We start from the raw sequence: 19500 nt of genomic DNA on the forward strand, positions 1-19500 counted from the left end.
TTAACTGAAAAATGACACACACTAAAGTTATCCCACTCGAGCTCTCAGCGCCTCCATTCTGGAATAACCCAGACCTTCACGTTAATTGCACAGCAGGCCAGGGCGGCTACGTGGCAGGCCTCAAACAACACAGCGCCCCCCAGCGTACGTGAGGTGCAGCACATCTGCTGGTGTGCAGATGTGTGATGTTAGCGGAAGCTGATCCCGCTGAGCCAATTGTTGTGGGCCAACGTCCACGGGCTGCTCGGGCTTATCTCTGCACGTTTTTTTAACACATCAGCATTGGCCGGAGCACAGACATTTTTCACCTGCGGGTCTCGGCCGACGAATTTGCTAGCGGATACCGCATAAATTGCGGTCTTACGTCTACTTTTTTTTTTGTAAACCCCCGGAGAAGTTCACAATGCAGGGCAGCTTTGTTTTGCTGCTGCTGGCAGCTTTCACATTGACGGGAAGACTTGTGCAGGGCGAAGACAATGCAGACGAGGAGGTGCAGGTGGAGACCTTGGTGAGTGGAAAACTGTGTTCCACGCGAACATAAACGATGCATTGAACAAAAGCAACTCTAACGGTCAACTATTTTGCCCCAAGCTGAAACCCGAAACTTGTTCCGTACTCTCCACAATGGGGGACACGTTGCAGATCCACTACACGGTAAGACACAATCAAAAGCACTGCACTCTAAATAATCAACATCATTCTCGCCAAAACCGGCTAAACTTGTATTTGGTGAGTCAACCAAACCTCTGGAATGTGAATACTGTTCGACTGCTGTTGTGTGGCGTGTGAGTGTGGGGGGCCCTTGTGTGCAACACGTCAGCAATAACACGTTCACATCGCCAGGCTGGCTATCTCAATGCACGGCTGCACGGTCCACACACTCGATGTTAATCTGCACAGTCACACTAATTCGATTAGCAACACGTTTTGTCAATGTTGCTTCATCTATAATCAAATTGCGCTCATTCATTCATTTTGTACTCATATTATGGTCGTGGTCCGGTACAGTGGTTGCCTACTGCAGTGTTTCCAATGCACCCACGTATAGACAAAAACAACCATTCGCACTCACGTAAACACCCACGGACAATTTAGTCGTCAATGAAACTAACATGCATGGGGCGAATATGCAAACTCCACATAGTAAGGGCAGAGCTAACATTCGAACCCTGAATCAAAGAACCACACGTCCACCCACCGTGCTGCTGTAGCGTAAAAGTCATTCTTTAGTTTTTTTTCTGTGACATTTGTATGCAGTCTCACACAATATTTTGTAAAGTCTAGACTAGTTTATTATAGAAATACAGTGGTGCCTCGACTTACGAGTGACAGGACTTCACCGACACGTTTTTCGAGATACGAGCCGTCACTCGGCTGATTTATTTTTGTCTTGAGTTTCAAGCAATGATTTGAGTTACGATAGCCAGATGGGGCCAGCGAATGTCACAAGCAGCGGATAACGAACAACTCTTCAAAAGGAGACCAAGTGCTTGCTTTAAGCTGTTTATTGCCACACCTAGTTGAAATTTACTGAAAAACTATACATTAAACAAAGAGAATTACACAGTGTATATAACCAAACCACATAACGTTGCCTTATGAACATCCGCTAACTTAATGCCAGCACATAATGGGAAATCTGTATCTGTATCTGTGCAGGCCACCCAAGAGAGCGAAATCATGATGCGTAAATTGTTTAATTCTTTATATTCTGTTCAAGTATATTTTTATTAAGGAAGTATTCTATTTGGACAATACTTTAGAGTGCTTTTTTGTTTAAAAAAACACATGGCAAACATTTTGTTGGTGTTTTTGAGTGGCTGGAACCGATTAATGGAATTTCCTTTCATTCCAGTGTGGAAAGATGATTTGAGATACGGGAACAAATAAAGCTCCTAAATCAAGAAAAGAATTGGGGGGTTGAAGAAATACCCCATCCGCACCCACGCATACATGTGAGAGTTGGATGGGCCAGGAGTCATCTGGTTTATCATATTTTGTCATAAATTTGGGTGTATCTGGGGGTATCTACTCTATGATGTTCTGTAACATAGTAAAAAAAAACATTGTAGACGGACAGACAGCATCTGTCAGCATTCTCAGCGGGGTGGGGAAACTTTTTCCCACAGGTGCCATTTCAATTGTTACTAAGGGTGATACTAAATCTGAACAAATATGATTAAATGAACAAATATGAGTTACTACATATTGTGAACATTTGTGGGTCAAAGGTTTTTGGCTTTCTATAAAACATTCCTCTGAGATTTGTCGCTAGAATTGCATTGCACACCAGATCAAATAAACCACAGTTGTAAAAGAAATTGCACTGTCTCGTTACTTAGCAGTAACAATGTTCTTCTTTCTGCTTATCAGGGTAAACTGATGGATGGCAAGGTCATTGACTCCTCACTGTCTCGGGACCCTCTTGTTGTCGAGTTGGGGAAGAGGACTGTCATTTCTGGTAAGTTAAGTGCTCAACTCACTGATTTGGTTGCTGAAGCACATAAGTGTTAAAAGAATGCACTTGCTTTGGGCATTGACTTGACTAACTTAATTTGATATTTCCTCTCAGGTCTGGAACAAAGCTTGATCGGTGTGTGCGAAGGGTTAGTAAAAAAATGATTTAGCAATAAAGTGATTCCAAACATACTACGACGCTATAAAATTCATGCTTAGTTTTTACGTTTTTGTTTCCTCTCCACTCTCATTCAGGCAAAAAATCAAAGCCACCATTCCATCTTACCTCGCCTATGGAAAAAAAGGTTACCCTCCTACAATTCCAGGTAGACGGCACACAAAACACATGCATTTTATCCATTTACTATATACTGCATAAAATAAAACACCGCCCTTCCAAGTTGTAATGAGAACATATTTCCAATTAGAAATGATCATAAAAGCCTCAAGTGTACAGACAATGTCGTAAGTTAACCACTATGTAATACAATTCCCTTCTGTGGTGGCATCACAGAAAAAGTCAATCATTTGTTTGCCCATTGCAATTCATGTCAAGTCAAATTATAATAGAGAACTAAGGAAGACAGGGTGGTACAAATAAGTACCGTACCTCCCTGCAACATAAACATGGACAGACAACATTGTGGCGTGACCACATGTAACAGTCTACTGGAACGCTCATTGTAGTTAAAGACGGCGTACACATAATATAAGATCATTTTTAATTCTGCGCAGGAAAGTTGTTTAGAACGTGCGGTAAGACGCCACAATGGGGACTGTTTGCGTTCTTTGGTGCTGCTGTTTTGTTTACCTATGGGGTTCAGTATGGTCTCAGCAGTTAACTATTTAATGTCTATGTAAGTGATTGTCAAAATGTGGTTCCCTCTTGTGGTATTTGAAAAAAAAAATCAAAAATTACTGTAAAGGTTCAAACTGCTTAGTGTTGCAATGCCTTGATCTTAGTACAGTTCAGCTGTATTTAACTTTAAAGTAAAATACATTTGCATTTAATTTGTTAGAACTGCATGTTTTCAAACATTGATTTAAGAACATTTTATTTAACTTTTATGTGCAATATATTGAATTATTATCTCAGTGTTTTATTATCCTCTGTTTGAGCACAATGTTAATGTTCAAACTGCAAAATGTTACAGTGGCTTACAATATATTAATAGGCTTTACACAATCAGGATTATTGGGTCCGATCAGCGAGTTTAAAAAAAAAACGATATCCGATCACAAAATGGAGGAATGTGTCTATTTAAATGACCTGTTCATTTACTGTATGTATGTGTGTACTTAATTGCTTAAAATATATATATTTACAATAAATAATGCATCTTTCTTCATCTATTTATGTCAGTGAGGCATAGTGACAGAACAAATGAATGGTCTTCTATTAGATGGCAGGAAGTACATACAGTAATTAATGTATCCACTTTTTGTGACATTTTTGTTTGTTGGTGTGCCGTGAGATTTTTCAATTGTAAAATATGTTCCTTGGCTCCATAAAGGTTGGATATCACTGCTCTCGTCAGGTGATGTATTCTCATATGGCAGGTCAAACCAACATTACAACATGACAGAAATAATGGGTGCTAACTTATTGTAATTACATTTCTTCACCCACACCAAAGCTTTAGAGCATGATTCGACAGAACGGCAGCATGTTTACGCACAACCGTTAATGCTAGGACTAGCTTGCGAGGCTACATAACGTTTTGTTGCCTGCTTGCGAGCCGTATCATATTAAAAGTATGTGAACATACCTCAAGCAAGCCGTAAACGAACGTCCTCTCCTGAGCACCGGTGACCACCAGCACACGTTTTCTCCCATTTTCTTCTTATAATACAGTCGGCGCGATCCACTCTTGTTATCGTCGCCCCGGTAACAAGTGTATCCGGTAGCATTTGAGTTGACAAGATAAAGCCCAATGATCGTAAAAGATGGGATGCGGTGGTATCGCAATACAAGATTTTATTGCAGTAGTCTGACATAGTGTAATCGTGCAAGAGCAAATTTGTTTTGTAGTCTGATCCAGGCATTGCGTGTTGTCTGTTCCACACCGCCGACGTTTTTTTTTTTTTTTTTTAAATAACTTTATTGGCTGTCCGATATTTCCAATACTACGTCAAAAGACACGCGAGAAGGCTAATAATAAACTAGCATTTGGATTCAAATATACTGTGCACGATGGCGACGCAGAGTAAATGTCTTTTGCGGATTGATTGGATCGGCGAATTATGACATTCAAGCCGATCAGCATAAAATGCTAAATATCGGCCAATACCATTCAGGCCGATCAGATCGGTGTAAAGTCTGTATATTAAATATGCTTTTTTAGGAATAAAACCGCTGCCTCATTTTTTATGAACACTTGGGCCTACTACGTTTACTGCATTTTAGTGTTGGTCATTTAGGTGGTACAGTACTTATGAGAGCTAAGTATTTTTTTAGGTAGTACTTGGTTAAAAAGTTTGTGAACGACTCGTCTAAGTCAAACGCAGTTGCTCCAAGTTTTGCTGATGGGAAAAGGGAGGTGTCTATTTGAGTGAGGCTTTTAGTGGGTGACACATCTGACAACCACAGAAGGACGGCCGCTGTTTTGAGAAAAATTATATTTTTTCAGTTCGACCCTAATACTGCTTTATAAAAAAGGGCTTGTGTTGGTTTTCATTTGTTGGGGGATTATGTGAGTTTTTTAAAAACAGTTTTCTATTGTTACCACCCAGTGATTGCTATAATCCCTTCATTTGAAACAACATGCATGTTATTCCAAGTATTCCAGTAACAATGTTGTTCTCGACGTGCACTAGGCGACGCGTCCCTTGAGTTCGAGGTGGAGGTGATCTCTCTGACACAGCAGACTCCTTGGCAGAAGATGGTAAACGACGTGTTCCCCCTCATGTGTTTGGTGCTGGTACCCACTCTGCTCGGCTTGGTGGGACTCTACCTCTACAACAAGGCCAAGGACCCAAAACCCAGCAAAAAGAAGGCAAAGGACAAGAAGAGCAAGAAGAAATAAGGATGCCACAAAGAACTATTTAAATATTTTTTTAAAAATGTGTTTTCTTTGTGTTGATTTTTTTTTTAAATATCCCTTTGTAAAGGTATACCTTGAATTGACCTCTTCCATTTAACGGGTGTTGATTGTACAGTAAGCAGCTTCAGTGACACTGATGTTTACACTGCCTGTAGATGTTGCACCTCTGACAGATTTTCAGCCTCTGTGACCTTGAATAAACTGAAACACATCCAAAATTCAACAGACAGACACAGACAACACATTTTATGATGCAATAATTCTTGTTGTTTTATTGGACTGCATGTTTGAGTTATCATTTATCATATTGGTTAATAATTTGTGTTCAAAAAGCTAACAATTGGGCCTTTTTAGATGTCGTGTTTTACACTTTATCTTTGACCACCGCATCTTAAGCCTTGTGTCACCGACTCTATTGTCAAATGGAAAAATTAAATCTTTGTCCTCATGAAACCCTCCAGTATGGCCGTCTTTGTCTTTGTTTTGCTTTTGAGTTGTTGAAGTCATATACCTACGGAATCATATTGCTGCCACTCCAAAAAAAAAAAAAAGATTCACTATCATGTTATAACGTGATAAATTTTCGTATTATGACGTGATAAGTTTCATGTTGTAATGTGATGCGTGATAGTGAACCTTATTTTATTTTTTGTATGTTTTTTTTGGTGTGGCAGCAATACGCTTCCGTACAAAATGTGATGCAGTACCACTAAGGAGCCTCTTAAAGGCCATGCATCAAAAGTACAGGAGATGCTACTGTATTTATTATTTAGTACGCTGAAAATCTTAACTTAATCTGATATTAGTTTACTGTGTCATATAAGCATTCTATGATGCGCCACATAACTTTCATTAAATAATTCATAAATAAAAGTAAATGTAAGGCAAACATTCCTTGCAACAAAAAAAGAGTAATACACGTTTTATTTATTAAGACAGTTTATTTATACGTTTTTACTACGAATCAGAGTATTGTTTTCCCACAGTTTTGAGTACGTTTTGCCCTCTTGATTTTCAGACTTCAATGAACAGTATGTTCTAAACTTGTGTTGGTTAATGCGTTGAATTGATTTACAGTAACTGACCTGAGACCATGCGGTGCAGAAATGTGAAATCAGTCTCATACCTCAGCTGTTTCACAATATTATGTTAAATAAAATTTTTGTCATTCACCAATAACTTGTGGCCTTGTTGCACACGGCACTAGTTTTTCTCGCATTGATAACTGGAGTGATTCAATTACCCAGTGGTTACGCGCATGCACAAACATTGATAACCTACCGCATCAACAAGTTGTTGTTTTTTAACTTAATATATAATCAATTTAAATATATATTTAAAACTGTGTAATATCAGTATTGTAAAATGTTACAACCAATATTTCTTTTTTTTAGTTATGTGAAGAATAATTTGGTGCCCTGTGAGGGGCGGAAATGCACTAGTTTGCGCTGCACAACCTCTTCCGGTCCTCTTTCCAGCTTCCCGTACAACATGGTGAGTTCACTACAACGGTAGTCGTTCGGTGAAAAACGAAATAAATGCATATATTTTCCAAAAGATGACTACAATTTGCTCTTTCGTCGTTAATAACGTCACAACTACCCACTATTATGTGTCATATTGTCGTTTAAAGACCACTAAAACATTTAAAATTGTGTCCGGGCCTAAATGCTAGCGGATAACGAGCTAACATCGCCGTGCATGCTGTCCTGGTAGCGAGCGGGGAATAAAACTGAATCTTATAAAACGATTATAAGTGACGTATCCTGACTGTAGCTACGAAAGTAGAATTTTATTTTTTTTCAGACCACTGATGTACATTACATCTTCATGTCAATGGGTTAAGCACAGGGTTTGTGTCGGGACGCGAAGTGGGTCGTGTTGTCACAGTTTAAAACGTGGAGGCGTTGTGTTTGTACAGTAGGTGGTAAATATGTACTGTTATTCCGTTAAATATAGTTTGTGAGTAAAATGTACACTTAATGTGAATCGTGTATAACCATAGTTACACCTTGAAATAAATCTAAATATTGTTTTGCATTTCAGACTAAGAAGAGAAGGAATAACGGTCGTGCCAAGAAGGGCCGTGGGCACGTGCAGCCCATCCGCTGCACCAACTGTGCCCGCTGCGTCCCCAAGGACAAGGCCATCAAAAAGTTTGTCATCAGGAACATTGTGGAGGCTGCAGCTGTTAGAGACATCTCAGAGGCCAGCGTCTTTGACTGTAAGGGTGTTTTCTTGTTTGTATCACATACGGCAATAACATGTTCCACTGCTAATGTGCCGCCTCCCTCCTCCTCCTCCTTCCTCTTCTGTGTAGCATATGTTCTACCCAAGCTCTATGTGAAGCTGCACTACTGTGTCAGCTGTGCCATCCACAGTAAAGTGGTGAGGAACCGCTCCTGTGAGGCCAGGAAAGACCGCACACCGCCACCCAGGTTCAGGCCCAATGTGAGGAACCACCACAAAGAAATGTTTCTCATACTTTGCAAGCACCAATTCTAACTTTTTTTTGTCTGTTTATTATAGGCTGGTGCCCCAAGAGCTCCTGCAAAGCCCATGTAAATGTCATGCTTTACTCCTGAGGAATAAAAGTCTTTCACAAAGTCTTCCAAGTTGTTGATTTAATTTTTATGACTTATTTACTCAGAAGACAAGAGAATAAGGTATTGACTTTATTTGCAGTAAATCCTTACAGTACAAAACTTACAGTAGTTAAGATAAAAGTAGTTAAATGCATAATTCCATGATACATGTAAGAGTTTGCATTAATTTAAAGCAATATCAAGTCATTTACAGGAAGTGAGAGGCTTACAAAAACATCCCAAGTGTTTCAAAAATCAGACATTTAACATGGAGTAGTTGTGGGCTAAGGACTGGTCACACATGCACCAGGGTCTAAAAGCACAATTTAGACTAGAACTGTACAATTACACCACCCACACCAAAGCCAAATGGGGATAGGTAAGACCCAATATTCAAATTTGAGTAATGTGTTTTTTTCCTATTTTTGTTATTGATATTTTGATACTTAAAAGCTACCAAAGTTTTCATCTCTGCAGGGAGTTTTCTTTGGCTCTTAGCAGCAGCATTATAGCCGATGGACGTGGTAGTAAAAAGTGTAAATTGGTTCTAGAAAGGAGAAAGCTGGTGGTGGGCACATCACAAAGCTGGACTCTTGTAAGCACAGGGTGAAAAGTTACAAAACTAATATAATGAAGGCACAATAGTACTAGACACAGGAAGCAAACCAGCGCAACTTACATGGGTGTTTTCAGTTACATCAACACATATAGGCAGGAACTTGTTTTTCATGTTTAAAACATTTCTTAGTATAACAGTCTGATCACTTTAATGAGAAAAGTACTGATAGTGAACCTTTAATTTGTCTTCCGTTTCCAGTTGTGCTTGACCTTGTTTTTTCTTTTTCTTTGTGGTTACTTCTTGAGATTGTATATAAACACCACCAAAGTTCACAATGTAAGTGCAACATCTCCATTTGTATTGGAACCAACCACAGAACTAATTTCTGCTCATTCTTTGATGATATTATACAGGCATGAGAAGGGCATCTGTGAAGTCACTGTCCCAAAGTTTTTAGAAAAGAAAATACATGGACATGTATGTCTACACAAATTGCTGATCATCTTCAAGGTTTAAATCTGAGATTTATTTTTTTTACAATTGCTGCTTCTCTGTCATTTCTTGTCTGAATACTGTTGTGCTTAACATTTTGAGAAGTGAAGCTTGAGTCAGAATCACTTTTCCATTTGTGTTCATCTCACATACAATTCAAAATCACCTTCATATAACCACAAACGATCCTATTGAGGCATAACAGCATTAAAAAAAAAAGTGCCGTCGACATCCAATCTCAAGTTGAAGGCTTTGTCGTGGGTAAATTGACCTATTTTACATTTACAATAATAAAACTGGAAGATTTTGCTTGTGTGTGTGTGTGTGTGTTATAGACAAGTTGAGATCTTAAATTCTTTGGTAACTCAACTTGAATTTGTAGATTTGAGGATATGACTGTTGGTTCATAGCTTTAGCTCTAGTCATTAAATTTCAGTTACAATGAGGGAAGGCACAATACAAACAGATAATAGCCAAGTTGTAACCAAATTTACACGAGTTGAAGATTTGGCGTAATTTACATCATCAAGATCCTCCCACCTCAGCGGCAGTGATGTGTTTCCCCATATTTTGAGAAAAATGTGCAGCTTGTGAATGTATTCTATAAAACAGTTTAATATAATCAGGTTATTCTGACAAGTATCAGTGCAACAGAAGCATTTATAGAACACATAATTAAAAACAACAGACACCTAACACAAGTCAAGTCATCCAAGTAAAGGCCTTCATTTGTACACATTACACTTCCTACTTCCCAAAATAAAGGCTGTCTCACATCCATACACTCACTTCCATCACTAGATACAAAACAAAAAGTGCATTTATGCTTCACAGACAACTTTTAAAACATCTTGTGGACTTTGACCTGGCTCTCAAATTTGGTCTGCACTTAAAACAAGGACTTAAACTTGACAGTGAAAGTTAATATTTCTTCCAATGAGGTGGTCTTCACATTTAACCTTTTTGGATGAAGAATCTGTTAAAGTGCTGAAGAGTTTTCAGGTCGGATTGGTCAACCACAGTATGTGCATCAGGTGGGAATCCTGAATATGGGCGCAAGGCACATGTGTGGATGGGAAAGTGCATGTTCAAAGACATTTTCAAAGTGCATTATGATAAATATTAGGTTTCCTTTGTGCTGTGCAGACCAAACCAAGCCAGGCTGAGCTCGTCAGGACTGTTCCTCATTCCAGGCTGTGCTCTCCACGGACGATGTGTGAAGAAAACTCGTAGCGGTCTTGGCTCCTGTGGCCACAGATGTTACACTCGAAAGGCTGGCGAAATCCGTGGCAGCCCATGTGGATGGTAAACATGACATGGTCCAGAAAGAGCATACGGCAGTGGTCACATCGGAAGCAGCGCACCGTTCGCCCCTCGCCGTCTACCACTCGCAGAGTCTCCCTTGAGGTGGACGAGGGCGCCGTAGGTGAACTGGGCATCGGGGCGAGGCCAGGGGCAGGGGGCGCATGGTGACCTCCGTCCTCTCTTTTCACCTCCCTGTCTTTGGCGTGGCCGGGGCTGTGTCTGTCCCAAATCTTGTAGTGCGGAATAGGAGCGGCGTTGTGGAGATGATGCCCGTTGTTCCTATGCAGAGTCGGCACAGGAGCGGTGCTGTTGCATGGTTCATCCGGCATGCTCTCCGTGTCCGTAGAGTCCTGGCAACCGTTGCTGGGGGAGGTTGCCTGACTTTGGCCCACGGGCAGGTCTTCGTGGCCCTCCGCCGCCTCCCTTCTCCCCACACCCGCGGCCCCCGTGCAGTCCAGCCTCAGGCCAAGAGGGCCAGGCGCGTAAGCTGCGGCGTGCATCGATCGGAGTTCAGATAAATATGATGGGCGAGTGGTGGGGTGATGAAGAGGCTGCGGTGTGTCTGCTATCCCCCCTCCTGCTCCTCCACTGCCTGCTAAGCCTGCATACTCTCCACCAGGAACGTGTAAACCTTCCAAGTCTCCTGGATGTATCTCTCCATCTTTGTCCAAATCAGCACTAAGCTCGTAAGGTGCATTTCCACGATGTATGTGCTTCTGTCCTGCAATTACAAGAGACAATTCTATTACACTGGAACATGGGGCAATGGCATCGTTCCAAAATACAATACAGTGGAATCTTGATAAAACAGATCCTTTAAGTGCCTATGATTAACCCCAAATAAATTTTATCTGTTTTAGTAGACTTTTAATGAAATATTTTTTCTAGTAGTACAAAAAATTACTTCTATTTTGAACTGTTAATTATTCCCTCCACCTTGACTAATGCCCCAATTCTAGCTGAAGAAAAATAGCCGCAAAAGATGCTACAACCAGGATTCACTGCAGGTATGATGTTATGTGGGTGATCAGCATAGTGGTTGCATCAACCCTAACCTTGGAAATCATGGCCAAAAAGTGTAACCTTAGTTTCACATTTTTCATTTTGCAAAAACACACTTTAAATCTTCCAAACACATGTGGGAAAATGTGTTGTTGTCTTTTTAGTATGATTGGCAGAGGAGCTCAACCCTGCTCATCCCCAAAAGAACACCATCCCAACAGTGAAGCATGGTGGTGGCAACATCATGCTCTGAGGGTGTGCACACTTGTGCAAACACATTATCACAGTTGTTTAATTTTACTTTCCCTCTCCAAAAGATGAGGGGGGAAAAGACAGAGTCATCCAGATTATAGCTGGAAAAGCTTTTGCAATTGTCGTGGTCTGATTTTCTATGTAACAAAATCCTGGCATTCCAACAGAGACAGGAGTGTGTAGAGTTTTAAATCCACTGTTCAGTAGAAATTCACAAACTGAACAATACATTTTGTGATGTTGTTTGACATCCAAGTAGTTCTAATTTTGGAATTACAATTACATTTTCCCATCGGATGTAATGTACAGTGAACTAATTCTCAAGTATCCGCATACATAAACCTTTGTTAACCGTACAGACGATATTACCAACTACAATACTAATAGAGGTTAACTATAATTAAACTAAACTAAAATAAAACTACTCACCGTCTGATGACACCTCACACATAGAGGAAACAGTAATCTGAAGCACCAAATGATTTGCTTATGTCAATCATGAACGCATCATTGTTTGACTTTTGAGGCATATTTTTCCAGAGCATTTTGGTTGAACTCCAATCGCACTGCTCTTGGGCCATTCAACTTTGGAGGTTCCACTGTACAGTTTTTTAGCAAACTAACTTCACACAACATGATTTGGAATGCCCAATGTACATCCTCAATGTTGGTTTAAAATCTGTGAGCCTTGTTCGCAAATCTGGTTTTCACATAATTAAGGCATAAACATGAAGCAGACCTCACCAAACCAAGGCCAAATGCTCACCTACAAATTTTTGTGGCATGGATCTTTTGCGTTTGGTGACACTGCCGGCGAGCCGATCAACAAATGTCATCTTGTCTGAGGAGGTATGAAGCGGGGAGTCTGGTATGTACTCCATCTCCCTAATCTCCTCTCCTACAAAACACAGAATATATAATATTTGCTCTGGTCACAAATCCGAAATAGTCCAGCTAGATTTTCCTACCAAATCAATGTTTGCATGTAAAGTGACTAAAAGTACAGTACGTTATTATAGGGCTAGGATTGTGGTAGTTTGTATTTCAACACGCTGCTATTTAATTTTGATACATAGCTTCAACAGAAATTCTGCATTTGTAATGATGAACTCAAACTGACAAAGTACTGTAGTTTGATAAGTGTATAGCAGGTCTGCCTCACACTTCTTAGGTTCAGGGTTAGAATCTTAGCTGCGGTCTCCTGTGTGGAGTTTCCCTGTTCTCATTCAAACAATCAGAAGTGGGCTTTATTATCAACATTGTTGATACAGCTCTTGTACTGGATCTCATTCGATTGTGCAACTAATGATGTGTATGAGCGAGTGTTGGGTACTATATAGACAGGTGTATCTTAGTTATAAATTATACTGAGTATTGTGGAAAACTATTTTAGTAGCTCAGTCCAAAAAGTGACTCATATATTCTATAGATTCCCTACAAATGGAGTTTAATATTTCATGATTTAGTTTTACATAATTTTGTAAAATTATGTAAAAACTAAATGTAAAAACTAATGTAAAAACTGAGGGGGAGCATGCATGATACCTAGTGGTTAGCATGTCTGCCTCACAGTTATGAGGTTCTGGATTCGAATCCCGGCTCAGGCTTTCCTGTGTCAAGTTTGCATGTTCTCAACATTCTTTCGTGGGTTTTCTCTGGGTGCTCCAGCGTCATCCAACATGCATGTTAGGGTAAACGAAGACTCTAAATAGGTGTGAGTGTGAATGGTCGTTTGACTATACTGTATATGCTCTACGAATGGCTGGTGACCAGTCGGGGATGTACCCCACCTCTTGCCCAAAGTCTGATATGATAGGCTCCGGCTCACCCGTATGAGGATAAGCAGTACGGAAAAACGGATGGATGGATGGATGGATGATTTTGATGATGTTAGCAAGCTGACATCTAACAAACAACCAAAATTCACCACCCTTGAAGTTAGAATGTTACATAAGAAACAATCAAAATAGTTTTTTTTTAAATGGTTGGAAGAATTTGGTCTTTAATGACTCTATTCAACTCTAATTTTGAATGTAACTACTAAAATGTATTTATCAGGGATTTACCGATACCATTTTATAGTACGAGTACAAACAACTGTTTATATTTGAATACTCGCCAATACAGAGGTCTGATAGCTTCATGATGAGAGCTGGCTAGGCCACAGCGAGTCGGGCGACGGGGCTCGGTGCTTGCCAGACGGTTCGTAGGGCTGCCTACATTGCCACCCAAGCCGAGCAGAGCATACTTTGCACTGAGCTACAAGTTTACCTTGAAGTATCTCCTCATGGCTGACAAGCCTCGTATATATAAGCTACAGTATATGTCAGGCTGCTGAAGTGGTATCGGTGTATTTGTATAAGTACAAGTACTGTACAGCACCGAGATCGGTATCAGTGAATCCCTAGTATCTATTGAGATGTGTCTGTAATAGGATGCTGAATTGTGCTTTGGATGAACCATGCTCACCTAGATGCTGAGCACTATTAGGCTGCTTTGACTCCACACTCTGTAAGTAGTTGTAGCAGCGTTCAAGATGCTCCTCCAAAGTGCTCTGTTGCTTGTAACTGCGACCACAGTAACTGCACTTATATGGCTTCCCGACAGTTGGAGAGGACACTGGAGCCATAGTGGAAGGAGGACATTACTTTTGTTACCATACAAAACAAACATGGGGGCTGCACACACTTATTAGGCCTAAGTATGTCCTACCAGCGTGAGTGCGAAGATGGCCGGTGAGCGCGTCTCGTCTTCTACAGGCATAACTGCACAAAGGACATTTAAAGGGCTTCTCTCCAGAGTGCAGCTTGATGTGACGGAGCAGGTTTCCTTTTTGAGTGAAGGAGGCACCGCACTGATTACACTGGAATGGGCGCTCACCTGTACAAAGACCAAATGGTTCTTAACTATAATTCTAAACCTGTAGATGCCCTTAAGGTATCGCACAGTACAGGGTAATAACAGAGCAGTCATAATAAGTGAGTGCATAAAACCACATCTATCACCGTGGGCAGGCCATAGGGAGGTGTGCCCGCCCACCAAGATGCTTATGCCTCCCCATTTGAGGCACAAACAAGGCACACGAGGCATAAACAAACTTTTTTTTAATGTAATGTTTATATTATTTTATTACAGTAGCTATTTTCGTGTTTCTTCTAGTGTTGAGTTCTTTCTCGCTGCGACATTAAAAATATAAATCAACAATGGTGTCATTTTGTTCGATTTATGGCCAATCTCATCTGCAACAGCCCATCACGGCCTAACTAAAATTAATGTGTATATATAATTACGAATGGTTTACAATGGTAACAGTCTGAACCTGGAACAGGGTTGCTCCCATTAATTCCTATGGGGAAATTTGTTGAATTCCAAATAAATAGTAGTTTGGCAAGCATTCCTGAACGGAATGTGCTCGATTTTCGAGGTTTCGCTGTAATTGCTCCACCCAGTAGGTTAGTAAAGTAGTTTCACCAATCTTAAAAATAAATGTCATAAATTAGTCAAAATGTAAGAATAAGATACAACTTTGGCACAAGTTGACATCTCAACTGCTGTTAATGCTCCAAACTGTGTTCCGTACACACAAAAATACTTGCAGCAGACTCACCGGATGAGAGGTTATAAACCCAGAGCACTCCAGTGGGAAACATAAAGTTAATTTTTATAGTTATCTACACTATATGCCATCAACCTTACATATTGATTCAGCTTTTCCATTGAAAACCTAGTCATAAATTGCATGTGTTTTAAATACCTATGCATTCACAACATGCCAGTTGTGTCCTCACAAAAAGAACGTTATTTCACATATGTAGCCTTTCTTTACCTGTGTGGCTGCGTTTGTGCACCATAAGAACATTGGGTCCAATGCAGATCATTCCACAGATGTCACACTTCAGCTTCCCATTGGGGAGTCTGATGTTGTCATGATTGGCAAGCTCCCTGTAACCAGGCGCCTCCGTTCCCTGATCCACACCACCTTCCTCTACACGTTCCACTCGCTCGTCGTCGTTACTGGGACCGGGGTCTTCATCACTGTACAACTCCACTTTAATGGAATTTGCTACAGGGGTAGAAAAAAAAAGAAGTCATATTTCTTACGGGGAAAATGACAGTGAAGTGTCCAGTATTTATCACTCACCACTGAGGGAGCGATGAGGTGAGGTTTCCTTGCTGTTTGGGGTGCTTACTGTTGGACCGCCGAGGCCCCCAGAAAACTCTCTTTCCATTGAAGAGTCTCCACTGACTGCAAAAACACAAAACATGATTAAACTTACAACCCCAATTCCAATGAAGTTGGGACGTTGTGTTAAACATAAATAAAAACAGAATACAATGATTTGCAAATCATGTTCAACCTATAATTAATTGAATGCACTACAAAGACAAGATATTTAATGTTCAAACTGATAAACTTGTTTTGACCAAATAATCATTAACTTAGAATTTTATGGCTGCAAAACATTCCAAAAAAGCTGGGACAGGTGGCAAAAAAGACTGAGAAAGTTGAGGAATGCTCATCAAACACCTGTTTGGAACCTCCCACAGGTGAACAGGCTAATTGGGAACAGGTGGGTGCCATGATTGGGTATAAAAGGCGCTTCCCTGAATTGCTCAGTCATTCACAAGCAAAGATGGGGCGAGGTTCACCTCTTTGTGAACAAGTGCGTGAGAAAATAGTCGAACAGTTTAAGGACAATGTTCCTCAACGTACAATTGCAAGGAGTTTAGGGATTTCATCATCTACGGTCCATATCATCAAAAGGTTCAGAGAATCTGGAGAAATCACTGCATGTAAGCGGCAAGGCCGAAAGCCAACATTGAATGCCCGTGACCGTCGATCACTCAGGCGGCACTGCACCAAAAACCGACATCAATGTGTAAAGGATATCACCACGTGGGCTCTGGAACACTTCAGAAAACCAATGTCAGTAAATACAGTTCAGCGCTACATCCGTAAGTGCAACTTGAACGTCTACTATGCAAAGCAAAAGCCATTTATCAACAACACCCAGAAACGCCACCTGCTTCTCTGGGCCCGAGCTCATCTAAGCTGGACTGATGCAAAGTGGAAAAGTGTTCTGTGGTCCGACGAGTCCACATTTCAAATTGTTTTTGGAAATTGTGGACGTCGTGTCCGCCAGGCCAAAGAGGAAAATAACCATCCGGACTGTTATGGATGCAAAGTTCAAAAGCCAGCATCTGTGATGGTATGGGGCTGTGTTAGTGCCAATGGCATGGGTAACTTACACATCTGTGAAGGCACCATTAATGCTTAAAGGTACATACAGGTTTTGGAGAAACATATGCTGCCATCCAAGCAACGTCTTTTTCATGGAGGCCCCTGCTTATTTCAGCAAGACCATGCCAAACCACATTCTGCACGTGTTACAACAGCGTGGCTTCGTAGTAAAAGAATGCGGGTAGTAGACTGGTCTGCCTGCAGTCCAGACCCGTCTCCCATTGAATATGTGTGGCGCATTATGAAGTGTAAAATACGACAACAGAGACTCCGGACTGTTGAACAGCTGAAGCTGTACATTAAGAAATAATTGGAAATAATTCCACCTTCAACCATTAATGTCCTCAGTTCCCAAACATTTATTGAATGTTGTTAAAAGAAAAGGTGATGTAACACAGTGGTAAACATGACCCTGTCCCAGCTTTTTTGGAACTGTTGCAGCCATAAAATTCTGAGTTCATGATTATTTGCTCAAAATAATAAAGTTTATCAATTTGAACATGAAATATGTGGTATTTGTAGTTTATTTGAATAAATATAGGTTGAACATGATTTGCAAATCATTGTATTCTGTTTTTATTTATGTTTAACACAACATCCCAACTTCATTGGAATTGGGGTTGTACAATGTTACTTGTGGGATGAAATGATGCAGTATCTGCACTACAGTACAATAAATGAATACCTGACCTGACATGTAAGACTGGCCATTGCAGTCATCAACGTCCATACTAGATTTAGGCCCAATACTGAAATGGCAGTTATGTCCACATGAACACCCTCTTTCATTCATCCATAACATGACTTTATAAAACCAAAACGTGTGCTAATGAAGTTTGACTGGTGGTTCCATCTACAGAATTGGAGAAATTTACAATGACTCAAACAAAATATTTTCGACAAAGGGTTAAACAAAGACATTTGACTGTACAATTAGCAAATTCAGATTTTAATACAATAAAAAGATGTTGAGAATTGCCAAATCGTTATGAAAGTGGAATGACCGATTGCTGTACCTGTTTACTAGCAGCTACACGAGAGTCAACTTTAATATTAGCGGCTACAGATCAGCTGATCGACTCATTCGGAATTGTCATGACACCAATGACAAAGTCATCGAACACTAATGTGCCATCAATTAGTCATCATTTCACATTGTGACCTCTCTAGGATTCGTATGCATCTCCGTAATTCACGGCGTTATAAGTGTAACTTAAAATCTAAATTTAATCACCAGTCGGCCTTGGCGGCGAAGGCTAAGCTAAGTTTGTTGTCCCCAAACGTGAGGCCAAGGGCGCTCAAACCAACACTACGACGTTGCGATTTGTCACGATCGCTCACTGAACACCACGGATTAAAAGCTACGGAGGTAACGGTGAAATGCGGATTGTTGACATGCGTAACAAGTGATCACAGACTGACAAAATGCTATATTTAGCTCGCTACATGCTAACCACGTCGGCCAGTGTTTTCCAAATGGTTGCTATGGCACCCGCAGCCTCGCCGAATGCTATGTCGAGACAACTACACAGCGTGCTCTCCGCGAAGCACTGCCCGAGTCACGTAAGGGCGACCGACATTTAAATGAGTCCACTCCCCGTATGTGTGCTGTATTACCGATGCCTGGTAAGGGCGACGAGTGAGGTTATTCGGTTTTTGCATCTGCTTGTTTGGGTTTATGACGACAACATTCTCGGCCGGCAGCACTACCTCATGCGCCAAACTACTTCCGGTTATAATTGGTGAATCATTCAAATAAAAAGATACGCAAAAACGTCCTCGCATGTATTACGTTCTCCTTATTATTGTACATATATTGTACATGACTCAGTTATTTTCTAAGTGTGGTACGTGGGCTATCTTTAATGGTACACTAAAGATTTAATGAGTTAAAAATACAAATTAAATTTACAACATTAATACATAAAATGCAATCCAACTTATTACAATTAAGCTTTTAGCTATGCAGACAGCCTGTTTAAACTTTATTTATTTTTTTATCAAGTACAGAACATTTGTTTTACTTTTCAAGTACAGTACATTTTTTTCAAATACAATTCAGTTGTATTTAACTTTTAAGTACAGTCCATTACACTTGCATTAAATCTCTAAGAACTGTTTGTTTTTAAACACTCAAGTACATTTGTATTTAACTTATCTGCAATATATTTTAATCGAATCATTATAAGTTCATTTTTTTCTTTTCCAATATTTCAGCCCTGTTAATGTTGAAACTGCCCATAATGTTACAATGGCTTACAATAATAAATTGATTTGTAATAGTTTTTCGTTTTCCATGAACAAGCTATATTAATGTATTTTAAGGTTGGTCATTATGGTGATATTTGGAGAGAAAAATATTTTTTTAGGCAGTACTTGGTGTAAAAGGTTTGAGAACCACTCATATGTTCTGTATCGATGGTTCTAACTGGACCCCAAAATAATTTACACTAAATGCTTCTTTTTGCAACGTAGAAATGGCCACCATATCTTTGGCAATGCTTACTGCAACTGACTCTGCCTTCCACCTGGCTCCTTTCTTGTCATACGGAAAACAATGTT

At 40.2% G+C, this 19500-nt stretch overlaps 3 protein-coding genes across 6 annotated transcripts; 2 read left to right on the forward strand and 1 right to left on the reverse strand.

The window, feature by feature from the left end:
• Window positions 1-196: 196 nt before the first annotated feature.
• Window positions 197-5954, forward strand: fkbp11 (FKBP prolyl isomerase 11). The gene is made up of 6 exons (XM_061688019.1): window positions 197-508; window positions 592-654; window positions 2374-2461; window positions 2573-2606; window positions 2713-2783; window positions 5275-5954. The coding sequence occupies exons 1-6, from the start codon at window positions 404-406 to the stop codon at window positions 5481-5483; spliced, it is 570 nt and encodes a 189-aa protein (XP_061544003.1). The 5' UTR covers window positions 197-403; the 3' UTR covers window positions 5484-5954.
• Window positions 5955-6866: 912 nt separating this feature from the next.
• Window positions 6867-8110, forward strand: LOC133408477 (small ribosomal subunit protein eS26). Its single transcript, XM_061687465.1, has 4 exons — window positions 6867-6995; window positions 7548-7725; window positions 7822-7952; window positions 8031-8110. The coding sequence occupies exons 1-4, from the start codon at window positions 6867-6869 to the stop codon at window positions 8064-8066; spliced, it is 474 nt and encodes a 157-aa protein (XP_061543449.1). The 3' UTR covers window positions 8067-8110.
• A 78-nt stretch (window positions 8111-8188) lies between these two features.
• On the reverse strand, window positions 8189-18639 carry LOC133408921 (zinc finger protein Eos-like). 4 transcript variants are annotated; one of them, XM_061688306.1, is made up of 8 exons: window positions 18556-18639; window positions 17629-17687; window positions 15838-15942; window positions 15523-15759; window positions 14409-14576; window positions 14166-14315; window positions 12463-12594; window positions 8189-11163 (listed from the first exon to the last, which is right to left on the reverse strand). In XM_061688306.1, exons 2-8 carry the CDS (start codon window positions 17666-17668, stop codon window positions 10322-10324), a joined length of 1674 nt encoding a protein of 557 aa, XP_061544290.1. In that variant the 5' UTR covers window positions 17669-17687; window positions 18556-18639; the 3' UTR covers window positions 8189-10321. The 4 variants fall into 4 exon arrangements, with proteins under 4 accessions (XP_061544290.1, XP_061544293.1, XP_061544291.1 ...); XM_061688309.1 differs by lacking the exon at window positions 12463-12594; XM_061688307.1 differs by lacking the exon at window positions 17629-17687 and having other exon boundaries at window positions 18393-18628.
• Between the last annotated feature and the right edge of the window lie 861 nt (window positions 18640-19500).

This window comes from Phycodurus eques, chromosome 10 (genome assembly GCF_024500275.1).
Source record: "Phycodurus eques isolate BA_2022a chromosome 10, UOR_Pequ_1.1, whole genome shotgun sequence".
Taxonomy (NCBI): domain Eukaryota; kingdom Metazoa; phylum Chordata; class Actinopteri; order Syngnathiformes; family Syngnathidae; genus Phycodurus; species Phycodurus eques.